General features: G+C 33.7%; 1 protein-coding gene across 1 annotated transcript in view; it reads left to right on the forward strand.

The window, feature by feature from the left end:
- The window catches only part of LOC115210538 (glucagon-like peptide 1 receptor), a 455,844-nt gene that overhangs the window by 2,982 nt on the left and 427,862 nt on the right, over window positions 1-25,000 (forward strand). Inside the window, exon 2 of the mRNA XM_036502642.1 lies at window positions 175-218. Within this exon, the coding sequence (XP_036358535.1) occupies window positions 216-218 (3 nt within the window). The 5' untranslated portion in view covers window positions 175-215. The remainder of the gene's footprint in view (window positions 1-174; window positions 219-25,000) is intronic.

The raw sequence follows: 25,000 nt of genomic DNA on the forward strand, positions 1-25,000 counted from the left end.
GTGTATTGACATTTAAAACAAACTGCATACGCGCATACACGAATAGAAATACAAATGCACACACGCTGGCTGTCACACCTCATATACGCATTATATAAACATACACATATACACACTCACATATATTCATATATCATAACATATATTAATATATCATAACGTATATTCATACAGTCTGGCGAATACCTGATACGGCTACACTCAAAGACAACAACATGGTAAGTACCCACGTTGTATTACCCAACTTTTTTTTTGTTATGTTCGTCTAGCTGCTGTCTTTAGTTTTTTTTTATTATTGCTGTATATCTATATATCGTTTTTCCCTGCTCCTGGTGTACTTTTCGTTTCATCCGGTTCTTGTGTGAATCCTGTCCTGACATATTTTGTGACTCGTGACGGTAATCTTCAATCATGCGCCAAGTTGTAATAGTTGTTGTTACTATTATTATATGTGTGCGTGTGTATGTGTGAGAGTGTGCGAGCGTGTATGTATATATGTACTTATATATACTTACATAATTACATGAACATATATATATATATATATATATATATATATATATATATATATATATATATATTATATATATATATACAGGGGACTACCGTAAGGTATGTGCACTTTGGGAGTTGCCCAGAGGCGTCGTGGGTCGAGGATCCCAGTTCTGATCCGTGTATGTTGTCGCTTGCTCTCAATAAATAAATGTTTCGGGGGCAGTGTTCTGATTTGACCAGGCACTTTAAAAGTACCAAGACGGCCCTGGACACAAACGCACACGCACACACACACACACACACACACACACACACACACACACACACACACACACACTCACAAGCCCATCGGATGGCCTGTACATTTGATATTGAAGTCCATTCCGGTTACTATGATTATACTGAGAATAAGTTAATGGTATACGTGTCTAAGGAATCCTCAGCCACGTTGCACGCGCTGTTGATTCAGTTTATCGAACGACTGGACGCTTATAAGTCAAAACAGGCGGATAGACACACAGGCATATCCACACACACACACACACACATACACACACACACACACACACCACACACACACACACACACCACGCACGCACATACACACACACATACACACATGCATGTATGTGTGGTTGTGTGTGTAAGTAATTTAAGCTGCGGATAGGAAGCCTTGTGGTATTTTTTCCGGCTGTCTACGGTCTGAGTAAAAGTACCGTGTCCTTTCTCTGAAAGAATTGGTCTTCCGGGATGCAGCAAAAATAGGGAATAGGTTTACGAACCTCTTATACAGTGGCCCAAGGATTTCATTGCTTCACTTCCATACTAGCATAAAAACTAATAATGTTTCGCATATAACCCTTTATTCTCTTTTCTTTGTGTGTGTGTGTGTGTGTGTGTGTGTGTGTGCGTGCGTGTGTGTGTGCGTGCGTGTGTGTGTATGTGTGTGTGTGTGTGTGAGTGTGTGTGTGTGTGTGTGTGTATACACAAACACATACACACATCCATTCTTTATTTGGGCTTTGAATTTCATCTCTTGGAGTGATTAAGCAATTCTTTCTAATTTTAGTACAAGACTAGCAATTTTTAGAAGGGAGGAGACAAGTCGATAACATCGACCCCCGTACTAGTCAGATACTAATTTTATCAATCCCGAAGAGGTAAAAGATTAAGTTTGCTTCAGCAGGATTTGAACTCAGAATGTACCGGGCGAGCACTTTGTTCGACATTCTAAATGTTCTGCCAATTCTCTGTCTTTGGGTTGATAAAATAAGCTACCGCTGAACTACCGCAGATTCAATTATCGACAAATTCCTCTCCCTGCCTCTTAGAAATCAATATTCTTATTAAACCGAACGTAGTAGCAGAAAAATCAATAACGCATCGATAAAATGATTGAGACATTCAGTTGCACAACACTTTCGAATCTTGGCGAAACAGATTTTGCATTTTCTCCTTCCATGTCGCGATCTAGAAGGTACCAGTAATATACTCAATTAAATTTAATCGACTATTCTTTCTCTCAAAGTTTATTTTAAAAATCATTTTCATTTTGATGGATTAGCAGAATAAGCCTAATATTATTTTTACATGTCCCTTAAGGCGGCCAGCTGGCAGAATCTCTAACCCGCCGGGCAAAATGCTTAGGGGCATTTCGTCCGTCTTTATTTTCTGAGTTCAGATTTCACCGAGGTTGACTTTGCCTTTCATACTTACGAGGCTGATAAAATAAGTACCAGTTGAACACTGAGGTCGATGTAATCAACTTACTCCCTCTTCCGAACTTGCTGACTACGTGCCAGAATTTGAAACCAATATTTTTCTTTGTCCCTTTAGGTTTCGTGGTCACTTCGCTTTACTTCTCCTCCGAGAAACCCTTAATAACTGTTGCTGTAACAAGAAAGTATACAGTATAATCTGTAAAGCATCGAATAGGTGCCACTAAGCACTAGCTAGTTCTGCTAAAAATAATAGTCAAATTTACTTAAAAATTACATTCTCTTAAAACAAGTAAGAGTTATCGGATGGTGTGGCCCATTGTCTACAAAATCCAAATATATTAATAAGATTAGCATGTAATGTCCACAACTAGAATTCTTTCGAAATTATATCTTCCCGGTCAGGTTGGGTACACTTGTGGTTAAACAACACATTCACAACAGCAACCACAACGGCTAGGCGGTATATCGAGCCAACGTAGAAGACTTTACTTAGCAGCTTGACCTGCAAGATATAGCAGCCAAATCTCCATCAAATTACACCCATATTGCATTTTATAAAAAAATATAGAACACGTTGGATAATGAAGTCTTAGATACACTTACTCTTTCATCAAAATCCGGGATGTTCATGGTCGGAAGACCTTTGATCATATGTCTACCCGAACATTCCTAAAGCGTTGCTCACCAGCAATAACAATTTTTGTATTTTTAGTTGCATTCATTTACGTTCTCAGTTCAAATCCAGACATTTCCGACGTTGCTTTTCATTCTTCTGTGTTCGATGCTATACAGTACAATTTGTTGTTGTTTTGCCTATTCTTGCCAATGACTATTCTGTCTTTTTTTCCCTAAGTCAGGAAATCCAGAACCACATCCTATTCTATGTCTTGTTTCAATCCCTAAACTAGACGAGTTGTGCCTATATTTGAAAATCATTATTATAAAAATGGAAGCGGGGGATTCGTAGAGGGACAAAGAAAATACTTTGTGGTATTCTTTTGTGTAACTTTCCGTTCTGACTTCAGATCTCAGTGGTTAACTTTACCTTTGATTTTGCAAGGATCGATAAAATAAAAATATCGTCCAGGAAACAGTTAACGCCACATCTCTCTATCTCTTTGACGCTTTTCTCATTGCCTGGTAGTCTCTCACTCCATCTATCTAGTAATTTTTTTCTCTCTCTCTCTGCTTCTGGAACAATAAAATCAAGTACAACAGAGGTTCTCTGGAACTTTTGGTTCCCAAACCTTTCCGGGTTATTAATTTTTTCCCGAACGAGAATGACCAACTCTAAATTAAACCATATTAAATTTACTTAAATAATTAAATAAAATATAGTTATTTATAAATTCACGTAAATGACACACATTTATTGATACTCTACCGAGTAAGGTATTGTGATACTGGTAACCGTGGGGATTTGGAGTTCCTGCTTGTAAACTAATGCGACAGACGTGTCCGGAAAGCTACTGTTGTATCTTATTACAATGCATGGCCTTATGTTCGTGCCAGAAATAATTACGTTGATTTTTAATACATAAAGGTGAAGGAATGTGTTTATGTTCCGAATTGTAGGCGCCGGTTTTGCACCAGAGTAGCTGAAATTTTGCATTGGAAACATCTTTACATTGAGGATGGCATCGAATATGTGATTTCCTCAAAAATTTGTTCTTTTTAGCACCTGACAAAAGAACTAACAGTATTATGTACCCATAAGCTATACAAAAGATATAGAAAAGCTATTGATTAATAAAAATAATTCATATAGAGAAATTATGTAAATTAACACCGTATTTCGAAAAAAAGCATGATTTTCCCAAAATTAAAAATGCTGAGAGGAAATATTAATTTTGGTTCTGCATTTTTTAACTTTTTTATTATATACTTTCCTTGCTGATAAGCACGAACTGTCTTTTATATTGCTAGTTGTTTAAATCATTAGACTGCTGCCATGCTGGAGCACCACCTTTAAAAGGTTTTTAGTTGGACAATCAAAGTAATTATTTTAAAATCTGGTACTTCTATCAGTTTCTATAGCCAAACCACTAAAGGTGACGTAAACAAACCACTATCGGTAGTCAAGTGGTGGTGGTAGTGGGGCAGAGATGCAGCAGACACACACATATACAAACATAAACGTACGCCCACACACACACACACGCACTCGCACACACACACACACACACACAAACTCACTCACACATAAGGCCTTAGTGGGCCTGGCGGATTCTATTTATAAAACATTTACCCTAATGGTTGCAAAGCGAACTTCTTAGCCACACAGCCGTGCCTGTACCTATTACACTGACACACATGCACCCACACACGCGTACACAAACACGCACACACACACACACAACACACACACACAAACTCACTCACACATAAGGCCTTAGTGGGCCTGGCGGATTCTATTTATAAAACATTTACCCTAATGGTTGCAAAGCGAACTTCTTAGCCACACAGCCGTGCCTGTACCTATTACACTGACACACATGCACCCACACACGCGTACACAAACACGCACACACACACACACACACACACACAAAAACACGTAGACATAGACACACACACACACAAACACGCAGACATAGACACACACGCACACACACACTGATGAAATTAGTAATGTACTGCCAGAAAAAGAGTACTCAATACCATGGTACTGATGAATGATATTTTATTTTGGCCAGGTTAGTTTCGTACTACACTGAGTTTCAACTGTAGGTACATAAGATCATCAGATAAGTATCAGCTAGCCTGATGATCTTGTGTAACTACAGGTGAAACCCAGAGTGTCTACAGACTGACTCGATCAAACTAATATGTATGTATGTATGTATGTATGTATGTATGTATGTATGTATGTATGTATGATTGCATGCGTTGTATGTATGTATACATAAAAGATGAATGCATGTTTTAAGCTGGAAGTCGCAGTTTTATACCTTAGCAACTGGTATTTTCGATAGTGGAATATGTTTTCGAAGAGAATTTAAATGCTATTTAAATCTTTCAGATGATTCCTATAAAATGAAGCAACGTTGATTAATCTCGCTACTTACGCATAAATATATTATTTCTTTCTTCTGCCTTCTCCGCCTTCAATCTCTTTCTCTCTCTCTCTCTCTCTTTCTCTCTCTCTCTCTCTCTCTCCCTCTCACTATTCCTCTTCTTCACTCACCAACTATCTGTATCTAGCAATCTACTTCTATCATGTACTTCATCAAGTTGTTAATTGCTTTCCAAGATCCTGTTTCAGCGACCAATCTCTAAGATTCACGAAGTTAGTCTGCTTCCCCGTTTGTGTTCCAAGTTGACATTACAACTGTCTATGTCTTTGTACGTCTTTCTTATAGTCAGTTCTCCGTCTTACTCTGACTCATGCACTCTCTCTCCTCTTCTTTATCCATCTCTTTAGTTGTCTATCTATCTATCTATCTATCTATCTATCTATCTATCTATCATCTATCTATCTATCTATCTATCTATCTATCTATCTATCTATCTATCTATCTACATACCTCTCTCTCTATATATCTTCTACTGTAGAATTACATTTATAAATATGTATGTATACATTCATATACACACACATATTTATATATATATTTTCATACACGCATACATAAATATAGATATATTTATATTATTTACTTGATAAATGACAAAGGAGCAGTGCCTCGCGGCTGGTTCAGCATTAAAGGATAGTGCTTAGAAGATAATTGTGTAGTGCATTACAAGACTTTTATCAAACGGTTATAGTCCCATACATACATACATGAATGCATGCATGCGCAGTATATATATATATACATATATATATATATTGTATATATATTGAAATATTTAATAATAGTTTAATTCAGCTTCGCATGACTTAATGTTCCGTACGCACTTCAGAGAAACCTCTCTCATCATATGTAAAGAGGTATACCACGCATCCACGAAACATTAAGTCATGCGGCGATAGTATGATGAATGCTACATTTTTTCGTTTCTTCACTCATTCGTATATATATATACCCGCATATATTCACACACACACACACACACACACACACACACACACACATACACACACACACACACACACACACACACACACCACACACACACACACACACAACACACACACACGCACATACACATACTCAATCACCCACATACACACACATTTTAACTAGCCGAAATTTACAAAAATAAATCAACGACCACGGGTTTCGTGGTGTGCCAAATACTAAACTTTATACTCATGTAGTGCGCTCTATTTATCCTGTTTGTTCTATCCGTCCCCCACCACAGAATCAGGTACTAGATTTGTTAAAATAATTGTCGTGATCAATACAGATTCTCGTATCTTGCATCTTCCGTTTTCTCTCATTAATCAAATACCCAGCGAACACTAATTTAGTGAACGTGCGTTACCGGCAAGCTAACAGGTGTTTATCTTACGATTTATTATCTAATTGTGTATGTGTATGTGTTTGTGTGTGCGTCTGTGTATATATATACATACACACAGACATATTATATGCATGCATGTGTGTGTGTGTATGTATATATATATATATATATATATATATATATATTATATATATATATATAGTATATATGGAGGCGCAATGGCCCAGTCGTTAGGGCAGCGGACTCGCGGTTTCGATTCCCAGACCGAGCGTTGTGAGTGGGTGTTTATTGAGCGAAAATACCTAAAGCTCCACGATGCTCCGGCAGGGGGTGGTGGCGATCCCTGCTGTACCCTTTCGCCACAATTTTTTCTCACTCTTTCTTCTGTTGGCCTGCTCGCTTAGCTAGCGGGGTGGCGTCATTTGAAGGCTAAAACAATGCGAAGCGCATTGTGACCAGCGATATGTAGCAACATCTGATACCCTGGTCGGTCATGGTGATCACGGTGATATATATATATATACATACATACATATATATATATATATATATATATATATATATATATATATATATATATATATACATATATATATATATATTTATATGTATGTATGTATGTATGTATGTATGTATGTATGTATGTAAATTTGGAAGTGATATAGTGTACTAGCAGCACACTAAATGAATTACTGAAAGCATTCTAGGCTGACAGATGTTCGTTTTCGAGTTATTTCACAACAGCGCTTCAATCCAATCAACTTATGAAGCAAAATGTGATATTTATTTATTTATAAAAAGGTTATATGAAAATTAGCAAAACTTTAGGGCTGAGCTCGTTAACGTTATATTTCAAAGTATGGAAGTTGACGTATGATGGAACAATCAAATTTCATATAAAGAAGGAACAGAGAGTATAGGTTTGGGTCACAAATGATTAAGTAAATAATGAGATAGATGGATAGATAGATAGATAGATAGATAGATAGATAGATAGATAGATAGATAGAGAGAGAAGAGAGAGAGAGAGAGAGAGAGAAGAGAGATAAAGAGAAGGGATATCCTGTCAGTCTTGTTAGGGCTCATGTGTAGGTGCATGATTAAGAGACTGTGTTTCGACTTTCAGTCCGAACTTCGAGAAAGCTATTCTGTTACTGCCCCCGGCCATTTAAAGTTTAGAAGAGAACTTCGTAGATGGAAACTACGCAGAAGCTCAGTGCTTATACATACAAATGCGTGCACGTTTGTGTGTGTATGTATACGTGTGTGCATTATGTGTATGCGTGTATGCATGCGCCTATGTGCATCCTCTTGTTTGTGTTTGTTTCACCTGCCGCTTAACAACCGGTGTTGGTTGTTTACGAAACTGCAGCTTAACGCTTCGGCAAAAAAAAAGATAAAATAAGTATCAAACATGAAATGAATCCTGGGGTCGATTCTATCGATGAGCCACTCCAATGATGTAGTCAAACAAACAACATTGTCGTAGACGAACGATCAAAATCAGCAAAGCAATAAATGAGTAAAAGATATATAGAAAATGAAGGAAGAAAACAAGAGCAAAAGAAAGTACGGAAGGAGAGAGAGGGGCGGGGTGAGAGATGAGAGAGAGAGCAGAGAGAGAGCAGAGAGAGATAGAGAGAGAGAGAGAAGAGAGAGAGAGAGCAGAGAGAGTGAGCAGAGAGAGAGAGAGAGAGAGAGAGAGAGGCTAGCAGAGAGAGAGAGATAGAGAGATAGATAGAGAGAGAGAGATAGAAAGAGAAACGATGAGCAAGGATGGAAAATAGAAATGTTTATGGAAAAGGGAATTTAATAGGATGTTTGTGAAAGAATATTAGAAAAAAATATATCTCTGTATCTTATCAGTGCTTACCATAACAGATAAAAGACAGTATTGGATAGATGTTTATGCCAAAAGAGTATATATCAAAGGAGGGGAATAACTTATTAAATGTGTATTATAATAAAAATAACTACATAGAAACATTTGAAGGAGACTATGTTGTGTTATGTATGCATATTTTATGCATTATATATGTATATATATATATATATATATATATATATATATATACATATGTGTATATGTCCTATGGTGTATAGTTCTACATACACTTATATGTATGTATGGATATAATATATATATACCGTATGTATATATATATATATATATGTATGTATATATATAGATGTATATAATATATATATATATATGTATATATATATATTCATATATATGTATATATATATATATATATGTATATATATTTATATATATGTATATATATATGTATATATATGTGTGTGTGTATGTGTGTATGTATATATATATATATACCTGTATATATGCACACACATACATATATATGCATGTATAGAAGAACCTGGCTGAGAACTAACAGCCGTTTCGTCAGTCATTTAGTTATCTAGATTCATCACGATTTCGGCGCTGGAAATGCTACATCAATCGTTTGTAGAAGAGAGAACAAGAAGCTTTGCCTATAAAAAACTTAGAGGACGGAGACTTAAGTAAAGCACACACACACACACACATACACACACACATACACACACACACACACACACACACATATATATATATATATATATATATATATACGTGTGTGTCACTGCGTGTTTCTTTGTGAGTTTGTATGTATGTATGTATGTATGTATGTATGTATGTATGTATGTATGTATTTGTTTGTGTCTTTGCTATGCATTTGCCCCTCATCACCGCTTGACAGATGGTTTTGGTTTGTGTGCTTCCTCGTAATGAAGCGGTCCAGCAAATGAGACTGATGGAATAAGTGCCAGGCTCTGCAAAATATTAACAGGCACCAGGGTTGAATTGTTCAACCAAATCTCTGCAAGGGAACGCCCCAACATGGTCACAGTCTAATGACTGAAACAAGTAAACGATAAAAGATATTGATAGATACATACAGATACTTACTCGGTAAATCCTGTATACATTTACTATAGTACAAATTTGGATGTGACCCCTAATGTTTATTTTGCAAGCATTTTTCTACGACAAATGCTTTCCCTGATCTACATTTCCTTATCTTCCATATTCTACGATATCTCCCATATGCAACGCAATTCATGGATCATTTCCTTTGAGTCTCCTCTCTCCGATTTCCCTTAACTGTTTGCGAAATACATAAACACTAACTTGCAGAGATACACAGATACACACGTACATTTACACATTCTCTCTGACACACATATATTACGCATACACACACAATCGTATACACATGCACATAGAGTCCTAATTAATTTGGATAATTTCAAGAAATTCAGAATACGTTTCACAAAATTGATTTACATGCTTCAGGGCTAATTTGATCTTAGTCAACTTGCTGACCTTAGTAAAATCTTGATAAATCTAATCAGTATTGAAACACGAAATTCTACCTTAACATTTGTGGCCTTGTGCCCATATTAGAAATCAATATTTTCACACATGTGTTGAACAGCTTCGTCAAAGGAGAAAACCATGTTGTTTTAGTTCAGCTTCAAGTCAATTCGGCCGAAACAGACTTATAATAAAATGCCTTCCATTGATGATCAACCGTTTTATTTTTTCTAAATGTGTCTAGGAATACACTCTGACATCTTCCCTTTCAATTTGTCAAGAGAGTTGGGTATGTTTTGAAAAAGTTTTGGCTATTACTTTCTACATGTCAATTTTCTACATGTCAATTAATAGTGCAGAGACGAATTGTTCTTCACGTGGGTAAGAAATCTGTCACTGAATGTATGTTATTTTCGGAGTTGATGTCACGGGTCATACGTACTTTCTAAAATCCTTTGAAGAATACTAAAAAAAAAAAAAGCGATCAGGCGATCATCGCATCAACATACAATTAAAGTAATGGGCAAAAAGAAAAATATAGAACACCCCTTTGTCTTCATCCATCACAAATGAACTGAAATGCAAGAGCAAATAATATTTTTATCTAAAGATGTCACTTATTTGTGGTAATTAGAACGTTGTTCTTTAGCTGCAGCCTATCGCACATAGTCGATCTACTGTTTTCATTATTGTTGCTGTTCTTTAGTCTCAGGACATTTCTGATCGAGCTGACCTATGACGAAAGGCGTTCTCCGAATAAGCACTTCTCGTGTTAACCTGGTGTTTCAAGGGCTACACTCCCCGGAATGTCTTTTCTAAAAAAAACAAAAGAAAAAAAAAACACACACGGTAGTATGATGACATTAAGTATATGTTTGATCGTTATATCTCGTTGGTCGCGCAATCACATAGGAACTCTCTCGCTCCATAGTTGGGAGTTGTATTGTAAATCTTAGTAGTGGTTGGAGGGTGGAGTATTTTCTGGAAGTGAGGAGGTAGGTCTGTCTCTTTTTAAACAGTCACTGCTACATTAGTGATGTGCGTTTACATGTTGAGATCCTCAGTGATAGTAAGGTCAAATACTTATAGTGACTTTGAGGGTTCTAGTTGCATGTGGTACATGTAAACATATTGCGATAATATTTTCTTACGTGTAGTTTCTTTGACCTTGTATTGTTGAAGGTGGCAATATTTGTATAATTTCGTTGGAGTATGTTTTCGATGTTTCTGTTCATGGAGTCAGTTTAGCATGAAGGTTTAGCATAAAGGTCTAGATTGCATGAAGATGACGCTTGGGTGTTGAAGGTTAGCGTGAAAGGAAGAATAGTGTCACTGGTGTAAGAGTGGTGTTGGCCCACTCTTTTTAAGGGTGTAGGGTGTGAATTAAGAGGAATTTAACAAGTGTTTCTGGTAGGTCAAGTGATCACGTACACGTTCCATTGTTGGCTCATATGATATGAGTTATTGAATATATTACAAACTTACAATTTAAAACACATACGAATGAATGAATTCAGCTCTATGTGTTTCAGATATAAGTTTGTGATTTCGCTTAGTCTTAAAGACTTTGAATTTCTGTTTCCTTCATTGGTTCTTATAAATCTTTTGAAGGGAGGCACTCTTGCTATGCTCTTAGTAGCATGCGCCAATCTATGTTATGCAATGGATGTCTGTCTTCTTTCTAAGGGCTTTGGTGAGTGAATTCGTAAACCTGCTTGAAAAGCAAGTTTGCTGTTAGCGTGAAGGTTAATTATCTAGAATTGTTAGCACAGGTGATGCACTGTAGTACAGTTTGTTAGAGTTACCAATTAATTAACAACTTATTTGTATATCATTTTACTGCTTCTTGGAGGTTATGTTGGATACAAATATTTACCAGTTTTCTTATTTTTGACGCTTTACATTGTTAATTTTTCGTTTACTGTTTGATTTTTAGTTTTATTTGCGATATTTCTGAATAAGTATTTTGTATACTTTAGCATTTTTATTAAGTTTTTTTCTTGTTTCAGTTGTGTAATTAGAATTTGTGTTTGTTTATATTACCTTGTGGGATGCGTTTCTGGAAGCTTCTACAATTATTTTATCTAATATAAGCTATGCAGTAACAGGATTGGAGATTACGGTACAGTCCAATTTGATGAACCTTAAATATCTCTTATGTAAGAGAAGTTTCGATGGTAGGGTTTTGAAGTTTGTGAAAATGTTTATTTTGATTATTGATGTGTGAATGCTTTGAAATGATGAAAAACATTCGCTGAGATAGAATTGGGAAATGTTTACCATGTTGTACTCCTAAGTGTTATAGTTATCTCGGCTTGGTATCTGGGCTTATTTAAGTGGATTGTGAACGATAAAAAAATTAAAAAAAAAAGAATTTAGATATGTTGCTATTGTATTAGATCTTTTCGTTTGCTATATTGGTTTTCTACAAAGATGTGATGTGCGCACTCAAGTTTTTTCAAATTATGGTTGCTTGGCAGAGAATTAACGCAGTAGTTGATGGGTGTTTTGGGATGGTTCGTTGGTTGGTTGGTGAGGTTGAAAGTAATATGTTTACATATATTATAGGAATGTTGATAAAGTTTAACTCCAGTACAACACTGATCAAAGATGTTTCCGTTGCAGTTACCTTTTAATATCTACAATAACATTCTCCTATATAACAGTTTTTTTTCTTACACCTGCAATCAGTGATTTTGGGCAATATTTTGGTCGGTGTTTCTAGAAGTATGAAGTCACAATGGAACAGTTAATTTCTCAGCTCATAAATCATGTGCTATTTGTTGTTATTTAGATTTAGGTCAGCTCTGATCGATAAACTTATGAAGGAAAGGCGCGGCGGCTGTGAACACAAGACTGTATCTAAGACCACATTGTCCAATGCTATGTGTTCTTCCTTCTCTTAAAACAGTAAGGTGGGATTTCATGGAAGTTTGGTTGCAATTTCTGAAGACCACATAGATACTTCTACTGTGTTCCTTCTTGTAATTTACCACAGGTGACTTAATGTCTGTTGTTATTGTCTAAAAAATGAATCTGTAAGAATATAGTACTAAATGCAGAATTGCATACTTGTTACAAGCTAGATATTGTGACGCAGCATAACTTGTGCTATTGTGACGCAGCATAACTTGTGCTATTTACAGCATTTTTAGATCATGTTTTACTGTTGTTCTTTTTAAATCTTTTTAAACAGGAGAGATTGTAGCACTAATGAGTTTCCACAGCAAGTCTGTGACTTGTGAGAGGGAGAGAGGAAGGTGCTCTTAACTGTAGACTTGGTCAGAATGCTTGCAACTGAGTGGACTCTGCTAAAGGCACACAAGGTGTTTGGTGGGAAATAATAAAGAATCTTTGTTCCATAAAAAGAATTATGAATATCTATTATGAATCTGTGGAGAACATTGGCTATTTTCGCTGTTTTGTGAGTGATATGACTTGAATTTGAATATTGGATGTTGTTCTACTTGTCATAGCCGCAGGTTTGTCATGCTGGAGCAAAACTTACAATCAAAGATTGCATTATCCCAATATCCTTCAATATGTAACTCTATAGGGTTATGTTTTAGAGAGATGATTAAGGGATAAGGTATGACTGGTGTTGTTCATATTTTAACCTAAGGCATTATTAATACACTAGCGTTGTTATTTTTTGTGTAGAACCAATATAGTATTTGGGTGTAGTTTAACCGAGTCTGTTCGTGGTTTTGCCTTATCTTTTTATATATTCTACGCCTACAGTAAATTTTGTGGAAAGGTTATCGGCAATAATTAAAATTTTCAAGGATTTCTTCTTGATTCATAATCAACACAGTCTTCACAGTTGATGTATTTCCTTGACACATTTGCAATATTATCAGGAGACATGTTAATAGTTACTTATGAGATTTCAAGCATTTCGACAGATAATTAGAAGTTTCTCAACCAAACGCTGAATGATCTTAGAATCTCAGAAGAACGTGTTTGATTTTCCGATTTCTTCAAAAAAAATTGGTTCTAAATGATTGTATCGGCACGCTATAAAATCAAATCTTTTTTTACTCGTCGGGAGTTTAACAAATTGCAGTTATCTAACTTTTCGTATTCCTCATAATGTTGTATGTCACGACTGAGAGGGTTTCCCCGTGGAAGCTTTAAACTGTGTATATAACACAGACTGCATCCTTGAAGCAATAACACCAAAGCTTATAAAAAAATTCTAGCAAGTCTTCGACTCTAAATCTAGCTGGTCAGGAAATAATGTAATAATTTAACTCAACAAAATTGGAACGAAATATTCAACGAAGATTCTTATTCAGTCAAAAACAAAGAATAAATTTCAGGAGTAAACAGGTGCTTTTCACCAGCAGTCTATTTAATTTGTTTTCATTTAAAGTTAAACTAAAATCTACAAAAACGTACCAAGTGCAAATCCAGAAACCTTACACCTGTTACATTTATGTTTAATAACCCTCTCAATTTTAGGCTCCAGAACTAGACGGTTGAAATTCTGTTAAGCATTTTGTTCGGCGTGCTAATAACTCTGCCTGCTCACCGCCTTTAATTCTTTCTACTATAGGTACAAGACCTGAAATTTTCTGAGGATGTGCTTGTTGATTAAAATAAGTGCTTATGCGACACTGATTCTATCGATCCCGGAAAGATGATAGTCAAAGTCGACCTCTGTCCTGCGAGGTAACGATCCTGTCAGCTCGCTGCCTTTGGCTATGTTTAATCAATACACCCTTCCTTAATACGCATTAAATATTGTAAACTTAATACACATTAACTGTTGATCGCCCCATTAGAACCTTTTTATTAATTACCCAATAATACATTTGGCATTAGAGAACGTTTGCCTAAAGCTGTATAGGTATATATTAGCAATTCGTGTTTCCCAATATTTCTATAAAAATGTTTTCGGTAAAAATACAACAAAATGTTTTCCCTGAAGCAGCATTAGTAAACTAACTCCAATCTCTTAAGGTGTAATCCCTAGAACTTAGAAGAGAGAGCTACAACTTTATTTGCGCCTAGAATATACTGAAAAGTGAAGTACTTGACTTTGGTATATTGAATAAACACACAAAGAAGAATACCTTATCAATTGCTCGATTTCACGTCATTTAATACGCGGCATTTCGTCACAGTAACCATGTCTTCTGTGAACGCACGTCATTTAATTTTTTACCTATATAAATCAGAAACGCTTCTTATAATGCATAAGCTTTATTTTCGTATGACTCAGACCCCAATTTTTCTCTTACGATATAACATCTTCAGAATGTTATGAACCGTGTAGAATATACAATCCTTCAATTCACAGGTTGCCCAACAGAAATATAAACATACGAGGCTTTAAAAATTACACAAGTAAAACAGCTGCACGAATACTGAACGCCATAAGTAATAATAACAAAAACAAAAAGAAAATGTTCCTGTATAGGAAGTAGTAAAATGAATTTAAAAAACGATGGTACAAAGTTCGCAACGTTCTACTTTCTCATTTTTCGATTAACTAAAAGCCAATTAAAGATAACCCAAAATATGTAAATATTATAATACACAATTACACACACACACTGACATACATACAAAACTATATTAATATGTACGTGCGTTCGTGTTTGTGTAACTATAACATCTATATATATATACATATATATAGTCAATCAAAAAAAAAAAACACAGAGAAAGCAGAAAAAACACAAATGAATGTTTAGACGTGACACAGGAAATGTAATGATGAGATTCTCAAAGAAGGAAAAAAGTAGTAGTTTTACGTTTCGAGCAGAGCTTTTCTTCGGAAACAGAAAAAACAAGAATGTCCAAGACGAAAGAGGAGATAAAAATCGCCAATAATCACGTGTGGTTACATTATATGCTTATATACATATACATACATACACAGATACATACATACATACATACATATTTATATCTATCTATCTATCTATCTATCTATCTATCTATCTATCTATCTATCTATCTATCTATCTATCTTCTATCTATCTATCTATCTACCTACCTATCTATCTATCTACTATCTATCTATCTATCTATTATCTATCTATCTATCTATCTATCTATCTATCTATTATCTATCTATCTATCATCTATCTATCTATCTATCTACCTACCTATCTATCTATCTATCTATCTATCTATCTATCTATCTATCTATCTATCTATCTATCTATATCTATATATATATATATATATATAATATATATATATATATATATATATATATTATATATATATATATGTATATGTATATATAATTGCTGCGTGGAAGGTGTTTATAAGCCATTTAAGAAATACACAAAACCGTTAGATTCACTTCAACATTTAAATTTAATTTGTCTAAATGGCTTATAAACACCTTCCACGCAGCAACTGTTTTCGTTCTAGCACACGATCTCAGATCAAGTCACTCACTATGCAAGTACATCACTCTCCCTCTCTCTCTCTCTCTCTCTCTCTCTCTCTCTCTCTATATATATATATATATATATATATATACACACGCATATCATCATTTAACGCCCGTTTTCCCTGCTGACATGGGTTGGACTTATAGAATTAAATAGATAGATAGATAGATAGATACATAGAAAGATCCTCAAGCGCACATATATATACATTTAAATATACTGATAAATTATTGTTTAAGCAAATATAATTTCCGTAGTTCATATTCTGCACGCACAATACTTAAACAAAATACGTGTCTATATACACCCAAGAATCTGTGCAACTCTGTACACAATTACGTTCGTGTTCAGCGCACATATACGTGTGTTTACTTGTTTGTGTACATGTGTAACTGCGCATGCGTATGTGTGCACTAGATGGATATATGTATATGCGTGTGGGATATCTATGTGAATATTAACTTCGTTTTATCTCCATTCAGTTCACATGATAGCCTGTTGAGGTGAACTGCTGGGGGCAATAGATAAAAATACGTTCAAACGTTATTTTTATTTCATTTGTTATATTTTTCCTTATTTATTATTATTTTTTTAACAGTTTTGTTTTTTTAATGTTCTCGGTCATTTCTTAGTTTACACAATCTACCATGTGGTTATGTTTACCAACTATTATCAGTATTGGTGCGTGGCCAAAGATCGAGTTCTGTGATTCCCTTCTGCTTCTGATGCCGTGAATTGCTAGGATCATTAGAGAACTGCATTGGCTTGCACGGTAGCACTAAATTAAAATCCCGCTGAGGTTATCCCTACTTTTCATCTATTCGGCGTCGATAATAAAGCACCGATCTTGGGCGATGGATTGGTGTAACACTTAGTAGGTTGGGTAGGTTCTTTGCTGTATCTCTTCCGGAAGTTTGCATTTTATCAGCAACACATGCAACGGCACTGGTGCCAAGCTGTGGTTGCCTATGTTTCGACATTGTTGTTGTGCAGATGTGAGACTTGAGTAAATGGACAGCTGCTAATATTCCAAAAAGAAATCTTGCTTAGGCTATCACATACAAGTGTTAAAATCTGGTTGACATTGACCAACAGAGGCCCTACCCATGTTACATGCTATAATTCATAAATATCAAATGCAGCGAGATTTGAACGCAGAAGTGGAGTATATGTATATATATATATATATATATATATATATATATATATTATATATATATATATATATATATATATATATAATATATATATATATATATATATATATATATATATATATATATATATATATATATATATATATATATGTACCTCTTTTTGTCTCTCTTCTCTTCCCAGGTGACCGTTGGCCGACTGCTAGCCCTTTTGCGTCTGACCACGGTCACTGCCACACCGATATTCTTTCCTCTGCTGTAAGGCTTCATTTGCACACACGCCAGCTCAATTCAATTCGTCCCCAGTCGAAAGACGCCTGTTGTTATGTCCTGTTATTATTATTATTATTATCATTATTATTGTTTTTTTATTGTATTTTTGTATTCATATTCGTGTAACATCGTCTGTTTTTCTGTCCTTGTTTTGTATATATTCGATGCTTTTTCCCAAGGAATCTAATGCTCTTAGCTTAGTTTTTCATTGAGGCTGGCCGGATTGGAGCAATCTCAAGATTAATCAGCCGAAATTGCGAGGATGATCCGGTTCTTCACTGAAGATAAACGGTTTCGAATGACCCGTCCGTGTTTTTTTTTTGTATCGTCTATCTGGAGGTTTTTTGTCTCTTTTTGTATCACCTAGTTGTCCGGATGTTTTGCGTTCTTGTCCCATTTAGTATTTTATTATATATATATATATATATATATATATATATATATATATATATATATATATATATATATATTACATTCCCCCTGTAACAGGTTTTTCGTGTCTGTCAAAAGGTGTAAAGTATATGAGCCGTCAAGTATATACCAACTCTCACAGCACTTTTACTGACAAGGCTTCGTTCGACTTCAGATGATAGAAGATAAACTTAACCATGGCGAGGCACAATGAGAAAGAACTCGGTAACATTTGAACCATAACCTCTTATCGGTTATGTCTCCTGTGTAAGTGACGATTGTTGATTACACTTTGAAGTCCACTCCCTATCATCGTCTTTTCAACTGAAGTTGTGATTTGTGAGATGAAAACACTTTTACTTTTAATGTCAGATTATGAAAGAATGTTACAGTTGAGAAGCGTCAACTATCAGAGCAGCTACAATACATTATCATAAACATACATACATGATACACATATGAAAATTCTAGCATGTACACGTACAAACATACATACATATATATTTATAAACATATACATATATAAGTATATATAAACAGATGTATGTGTTTATAAATGTATCTATACATATGCACACTAACACCAATCTATAATATTTAATATAATGTATATGTATACATATATATATATATATATATATATATATATATATATATATATATATATATATATATATATATATATATAACGGGAAGCTTTATGAAAATAGACAAAAGACGAAGGCAGGTGGGAAACAAACAAACAATTGTATTAGTATGGCGCTCAGGAAATATAAATAAAACAAGTCTTTAACGTTTCGAGCCTACGCTCTTCAACAGAAAGATACACAGAGAGAAAAAAAACACAGAAAGAAGGAGAGAAAAAAATGCGTGCAGTAACTAACGAATCAACATATATATATATATATATATATATATATATATATATATATATATATATATATATATGTGTGTGTGTGTGTGTGTATGTGTGTATGTGTGTTTGGGTGTTTGGGTGTGCATCTTTGTGTGTAATGTTTCATATACTGCATATCTGGGTGTATATGCCTTCATAAATGAAGTGGATTCTCTCTTTCTCCTTCTTTCCTTCTCTCTGTAGGTGTATGTATACACATATGCATGTTCATATACTTGGATACACACACACACACCACACACACACACACATATATATATATATATAGGTATGTATACATAGACATACATAAATGTTTTACTGTCAATCATAAGCAATTTTACATTAACCTAATGGGTTACTCTATACTACAGTTCAACGAAGGCTTTATGTATTTATGCACATTATTCTTGTTTAAGAATAATATACACAAATACGTTTACATATACATGCATACACACATACACACACACACGTAAACAAATGACAACAGGTGTATATTTGTCTATTCACTACAGCTGTTTCAAACGATTTCTTTTATGAATAGAGTTCTCACATCATGCAAAATATTGTTTTCATCAGGTGAATATTCATGAATTAATCATTTAAGAAAGAAAATTCCAAGAATCAACATTATGAGCCGGCTTTATTGTTTAAGTACCTGATTCAGTCAAATTCTGAATATATATGTATGTATATATCTATATATAGAGAGTTTTACTGAAGCTGAAAACACTTCGCAGACTATTAAGAAGCTATTACTCAGAGTTTCACGTAACCGATCATCAAACTGTACAAGGACTGATCATCGTTATGTGAAAATCTGAGAAACGGTTTGTTAGTTCTCCAGTAAAGCACAATTTTACACCTTTGCTATTCGAGTGTCATTTTCACCTTTGTTGCCCGTATGTTCTCTCGTGTATATAAATACACATACATACACACACATGACTATATGTGCGTAATTCAATTATATAAAAGCTAAAAAAAACTTTAACTGAACGATGAACTCAATATGTAAAGCTAAAATTTTGTTAAAACACTTGATACTAGTTTTGAAGGTTTGTCAATGCTAGTTCATCAAACTCTAATACAATTGCAACACCCTTTATGAATAAATAGATAAAAATTGAAAGTGGCTCGAATTAAAATAAGTGTTATAGACTACTCCAAAAGGGAATATACAGACTGGTCGCCAGAGAAACGGAAAATTTGAATCAAACTAAGAAGCATTGTTTAGATCATTAATTTCCGTTTTTCATGCAACCACATTTTATATGAGAACTTGCTAAATAGAAAATCTAGAATAGGTTTGAACTCAATATATGATAACAGGCAGTAAAAGAGAATCCAAGTACGGCAGCATCATTGCATCAATAATATTATGCGCAAATCTAAGTATACTTGATGTGAAAGTGATGGACACAAAGTTATAGAGAGTAGATAAAAGAAGCGAGAGATCTAGATGTTGACATGTTAAACAATTCATTGTCTCGTTTAGAAACAAATCCAGCGATTTTTGAAGGGAGGGGTTTAGCTGATATAATTGAAACCAGTACTTTGCTGGTACTTTATTTTATCATCTCCGTAGGCGGAGAACAGAATAAGGTGACTTCAACATTTGAACTCTGAACGTAAAATGTCTTGAAGAAATACTGAAAGGTATTTAATCCGAAGCAGTAACGATTTTGTCTGCTCGCTGCCTTTAAGTGCAATGGACAAATGAAACCAATAAATATGAAACGCTATATGAAATGCTACAAAGCTGATAATGACTAGTAGCTCAAGAACTATTAAAAAAATTATTATCAGTAACTATACATATGGGAAAAATTCGAACTTGTTTGAAGAAAGTTTGTGACAGAGAGCTATAGCTGAATAAATTAAAAGTTTTGGGAAAATCTATTGATATTGTAGATTTTATATATATATATATATATATGCGCATATATATGCATATATATGTATATATGTGTATGTATATATATGTATATACATATATATATATATGTGCATATATATGCATATATATGTATATATATATGTATGCATGTATATATATATATATATATATATATATATATATATATATATATATGCATATATATGCATATGTTTGTGTGCGAACATGAGTGTAAGAGTCAGAAAATATACATATATATGTGTTTCTGAGTGCATAAAAATCATACTAAGATGTTTCCACACACGTATATATATATATTATATATATATATATATATTATATATATATATATATATATATATATATATATATATAATATATATATATATTGGTATTTAATGTAATAGCATGACTTAGAAGTGTCGGTAAACGTAATGTATACAAATAAGAGAATTAAAAGTGATATAAGATGAAATTCATATCAAATGAAAATTTCGAATGCAGATATTGGAAAGTAAAAATCACATAATCAAAGTGTGATGAGCAAATTGAAAGGATATATATTGTTAGTTACCTTTAATCTGATGGGAATGAAAGAAAGCATGAAACAAAATCCAATAAAAGCAATAAATATGCTGAAAATGATCAGAACTGTCTAATAAAATAAATTAAAGAAGCTTAAATAGCCTTAATGGTGCAATTATGTATATATGTTAAGTCGAATAGTTAGGCATGTGAAAATTTATTAGATTAAATATATAAATTAATGACGGTACTAAACTGGGAGTCGAGTTTGATTTTAACAGTCATAATATAAAAGAGCATTAGAAATTTACAGAACCATACAAACTTCAGAAGATGTATTAAAAAAATATGTTGAATGTAAGTTAAAAGAAATAGTTTGTGAATAACTATTGCGGTATATATCGAAAGCTGGAAGTGATAAATGTAACTGAATATTAAAAGGGAAATAACCTTTATGTTAAAATAAACCGAAAATTTGGCAATGTGTAGAGTTATGAAACTCGACAAAATTAAAGCCGGTGGAGAGAATTATTGGATACTGCCAGTTAAAAGTTGAAGAATTACGGTGTTTTATGCCGACAATTATACGTTGAAAATAAATATTACCATTCAAAGAATTAGGGTAAATTACTTGGTGTTAGGATAGCTAAAACGAATATATATACTGGCTTAATTTATTTTTAGTGAAAGGTGGCGAGCTGGCAAAATCGTTAGCATGCCTTTTGAAAATGCGTAGCGATGTTTTGTCTATCTTTACGTTCTGAGTTTAAAATCCTTGAAGGTCGATTTTACCTATTTTCCTTTCGGTGTCGATAAATAAGTACCGGTTGCACACTAGAGGTCGATGTACTCGACAAGAACTCTTCCACCAAATTTCAAAGCTTGTGTCTTTAACGGAAAAGATAATTTGTATTTAATGGTATAAAAGGCCTACCGCAAAGGTTAATACGAGAATACATATGTGTGTGAATAGTTAAGAAGATGCAATAGACAAGTCTAAGATTTTAGTACCCAAAGTAGATTACAAAATTTAACTTCCATATTCGAATCCAAAACTATGCAGGTGTATGAAAAAATATGGCGGATGCTATTTTTGGTAAGAAATAAAGTGAGTATAAGGGACGAAAGAAAGATCATCGCAAAAAATTCGAGTATTTGTTTTGATTAATTTTTATAGTGTTATGCATATGGTTATCTGATAACGTATGAGAGGTGTTAAAAAAGAAAAGCATGTATAAATAATTGTGGTTTAAAGAAAATTTCTAGAAAATAATCGAAAATATATTTAGGAGAAGGATAATACATTGCCATAGGTTATAATGGTATAGAGCTCGTGAATAATATGTATACAAGAGATTTTAAGGATATAAGATTGAGCATCAAGGAAATATAGATTAACAATACTCTTTCAAAAAATCAAATGTATAAAATATATAAAAGCATTGGCAAATGTAGAAAACAAGATAATAGGAAAACTTAAGAGCCGTAGGCGATTTATAAAGTATATCATAGATATATACTTAAACGCACGCACACACACACATACACACATATATTATCTACATATACTGCTAGCTCAGTTAATGAAACGAACATACTCCACTTCCGTTATGATCCAATTTTTCGGCAAATAAGTTTTAATTATTGAAAAAAATAAAGCTACTGAAAATACAGGAGGCCTATAACGTTTTTACGCATATTGAAAATATTCTATAAATTATATCTTATGTAATTCGAATAAATGTGCAATTTCTTTAGTTTAGTCAACAAATATAAAATTCGAAATTAGGAAAAGCAAATATGATACAATGGCTGTGTAAGAATTTTTATTTTTGTAAATAAGCATCAACGGTTAACTGCTTTGGGTTCTTACAAGCTTCTAATACTTCCGTATAACAATTTAACATTATTATTACAGGATTTTTAACTTACATGGTTACTTCAAAGTTTTGGATTTTTTTTCTGAAATCCACGTGTTATTTCACTAATGATTTTAGGTAAATTTTCTGTTGTTAAAACGAGTTGTGAAAGAATCTCTTCTACCTTGACATCTTCAAATTCCACTTTCTGCACCGTTTGCAGAAAACTTTCTCAATAGCAAACTTTTGTAGTCTTCTTTAATTAAATTTGGACATTATTTTTTCCCAAACCGCAGTGATATATTAAAAACCTCTTTAATACTTTTTAGAATTCTTTAGAATTTTTCGACATGCTGTAATTACTGTGATTAAATGATACCTAAAATAGTACACCTTCAAAGATGCATTGGAATTACTAAGTTCCATAAAATCTTAAGTATATCACCAAACCTTAGACTATAATATCAATTTAGTTTTGATTGTATGAAAATGTTTTCTCCAGGAACACACGTTTGGAGTAAATCATGATTTAAAATATGGCGAAAGGCATTGTCTTACAGAACTGCCTTGAGTTCGTTATTATACTTAGAAATGTTTAGAGAATTGTTCTGAATATTAAAAAATCGTGTAACCCAAATTTTTCTGTTAGGTTTCCACGTAACAGAAACACTAAATTCCTGGACTCCTTTCATTTCTCTTGGAATATGAGAATGATAATCTCTAACATTGTTCCTCTTTAATTATAAGAGACGATATTTTGCCATTTGATATCCTGCTAACATTTTTCTCATTTCAGATTAAATTAAGAAAAGTAACACTTTCGAGCTACAGTTCTATAAAACACTTTAACTGTTGAAAATGCTGAGGCAACTCAGATATCAGCATGAACCGACTTGTCTGTTATCCGAATATTTGGAGATTACTAAAGTCTTTCTTTGTGAATAGCAACAACTATTAGAACGATTTATTTTGCTTCTTTTTTTTTTATCAGTTGAATATCTTTATGCATTTTACTAAATACTAGTTTAGAAGTGTGGCGACTGACATATCAACCATCTTAATACTTAACAGTTTCTTAATATTTTCCCTTTTTACTCCTTGTGTGTGGCAGTTAAGCGGTGTTACGCTCTCTTGAACTTCGTATGGGAACTACATCTTGTCAGATTGTTTCACTATTGTTTTTCTTTTTATTTTACAGTGCAATTACTAATGATTTCACAGAAACGCTTTTCTCTTCTCTCTCCTCTTCTCATCTTATAATATTTACTTCGGTATCAAGTGATATTGAACATTTTAGGTTTACGTGACATGATGGAATAACTAACGTAGAGAAATGATTGAAAGCAATTAAATCTACTTCAAGAAATTTCGTAATTACTACATAAGTAGAAAGATGTAGCACGAAAAAACACTCTAGAATGTAACTGCTACCAAAGTGTGACTAACTGGTTTTGTGTGCAATAATAAACTACCCAGAATCTTTCTTATAATATACAAAGATAACCAAGTGTACAGCGCATACATGTGCATTTGAATGAATGAGATATACACATGCAGTGAAACTCTAATCTTAT

Source organism: Octopus sinensis, linkage group LG4 (assembly GCF_006345805.1).
Source record: "Octopus sinensis linkage group LG4, ASM634580v1, whole genome shotgun sequence".
NCBI classification, from domain to species: Eukaryota; Metazoa; Mollusca; class Cephalopoda; order Octopoda; family Octopodidae; genus Octopus; species Octopus sinensis.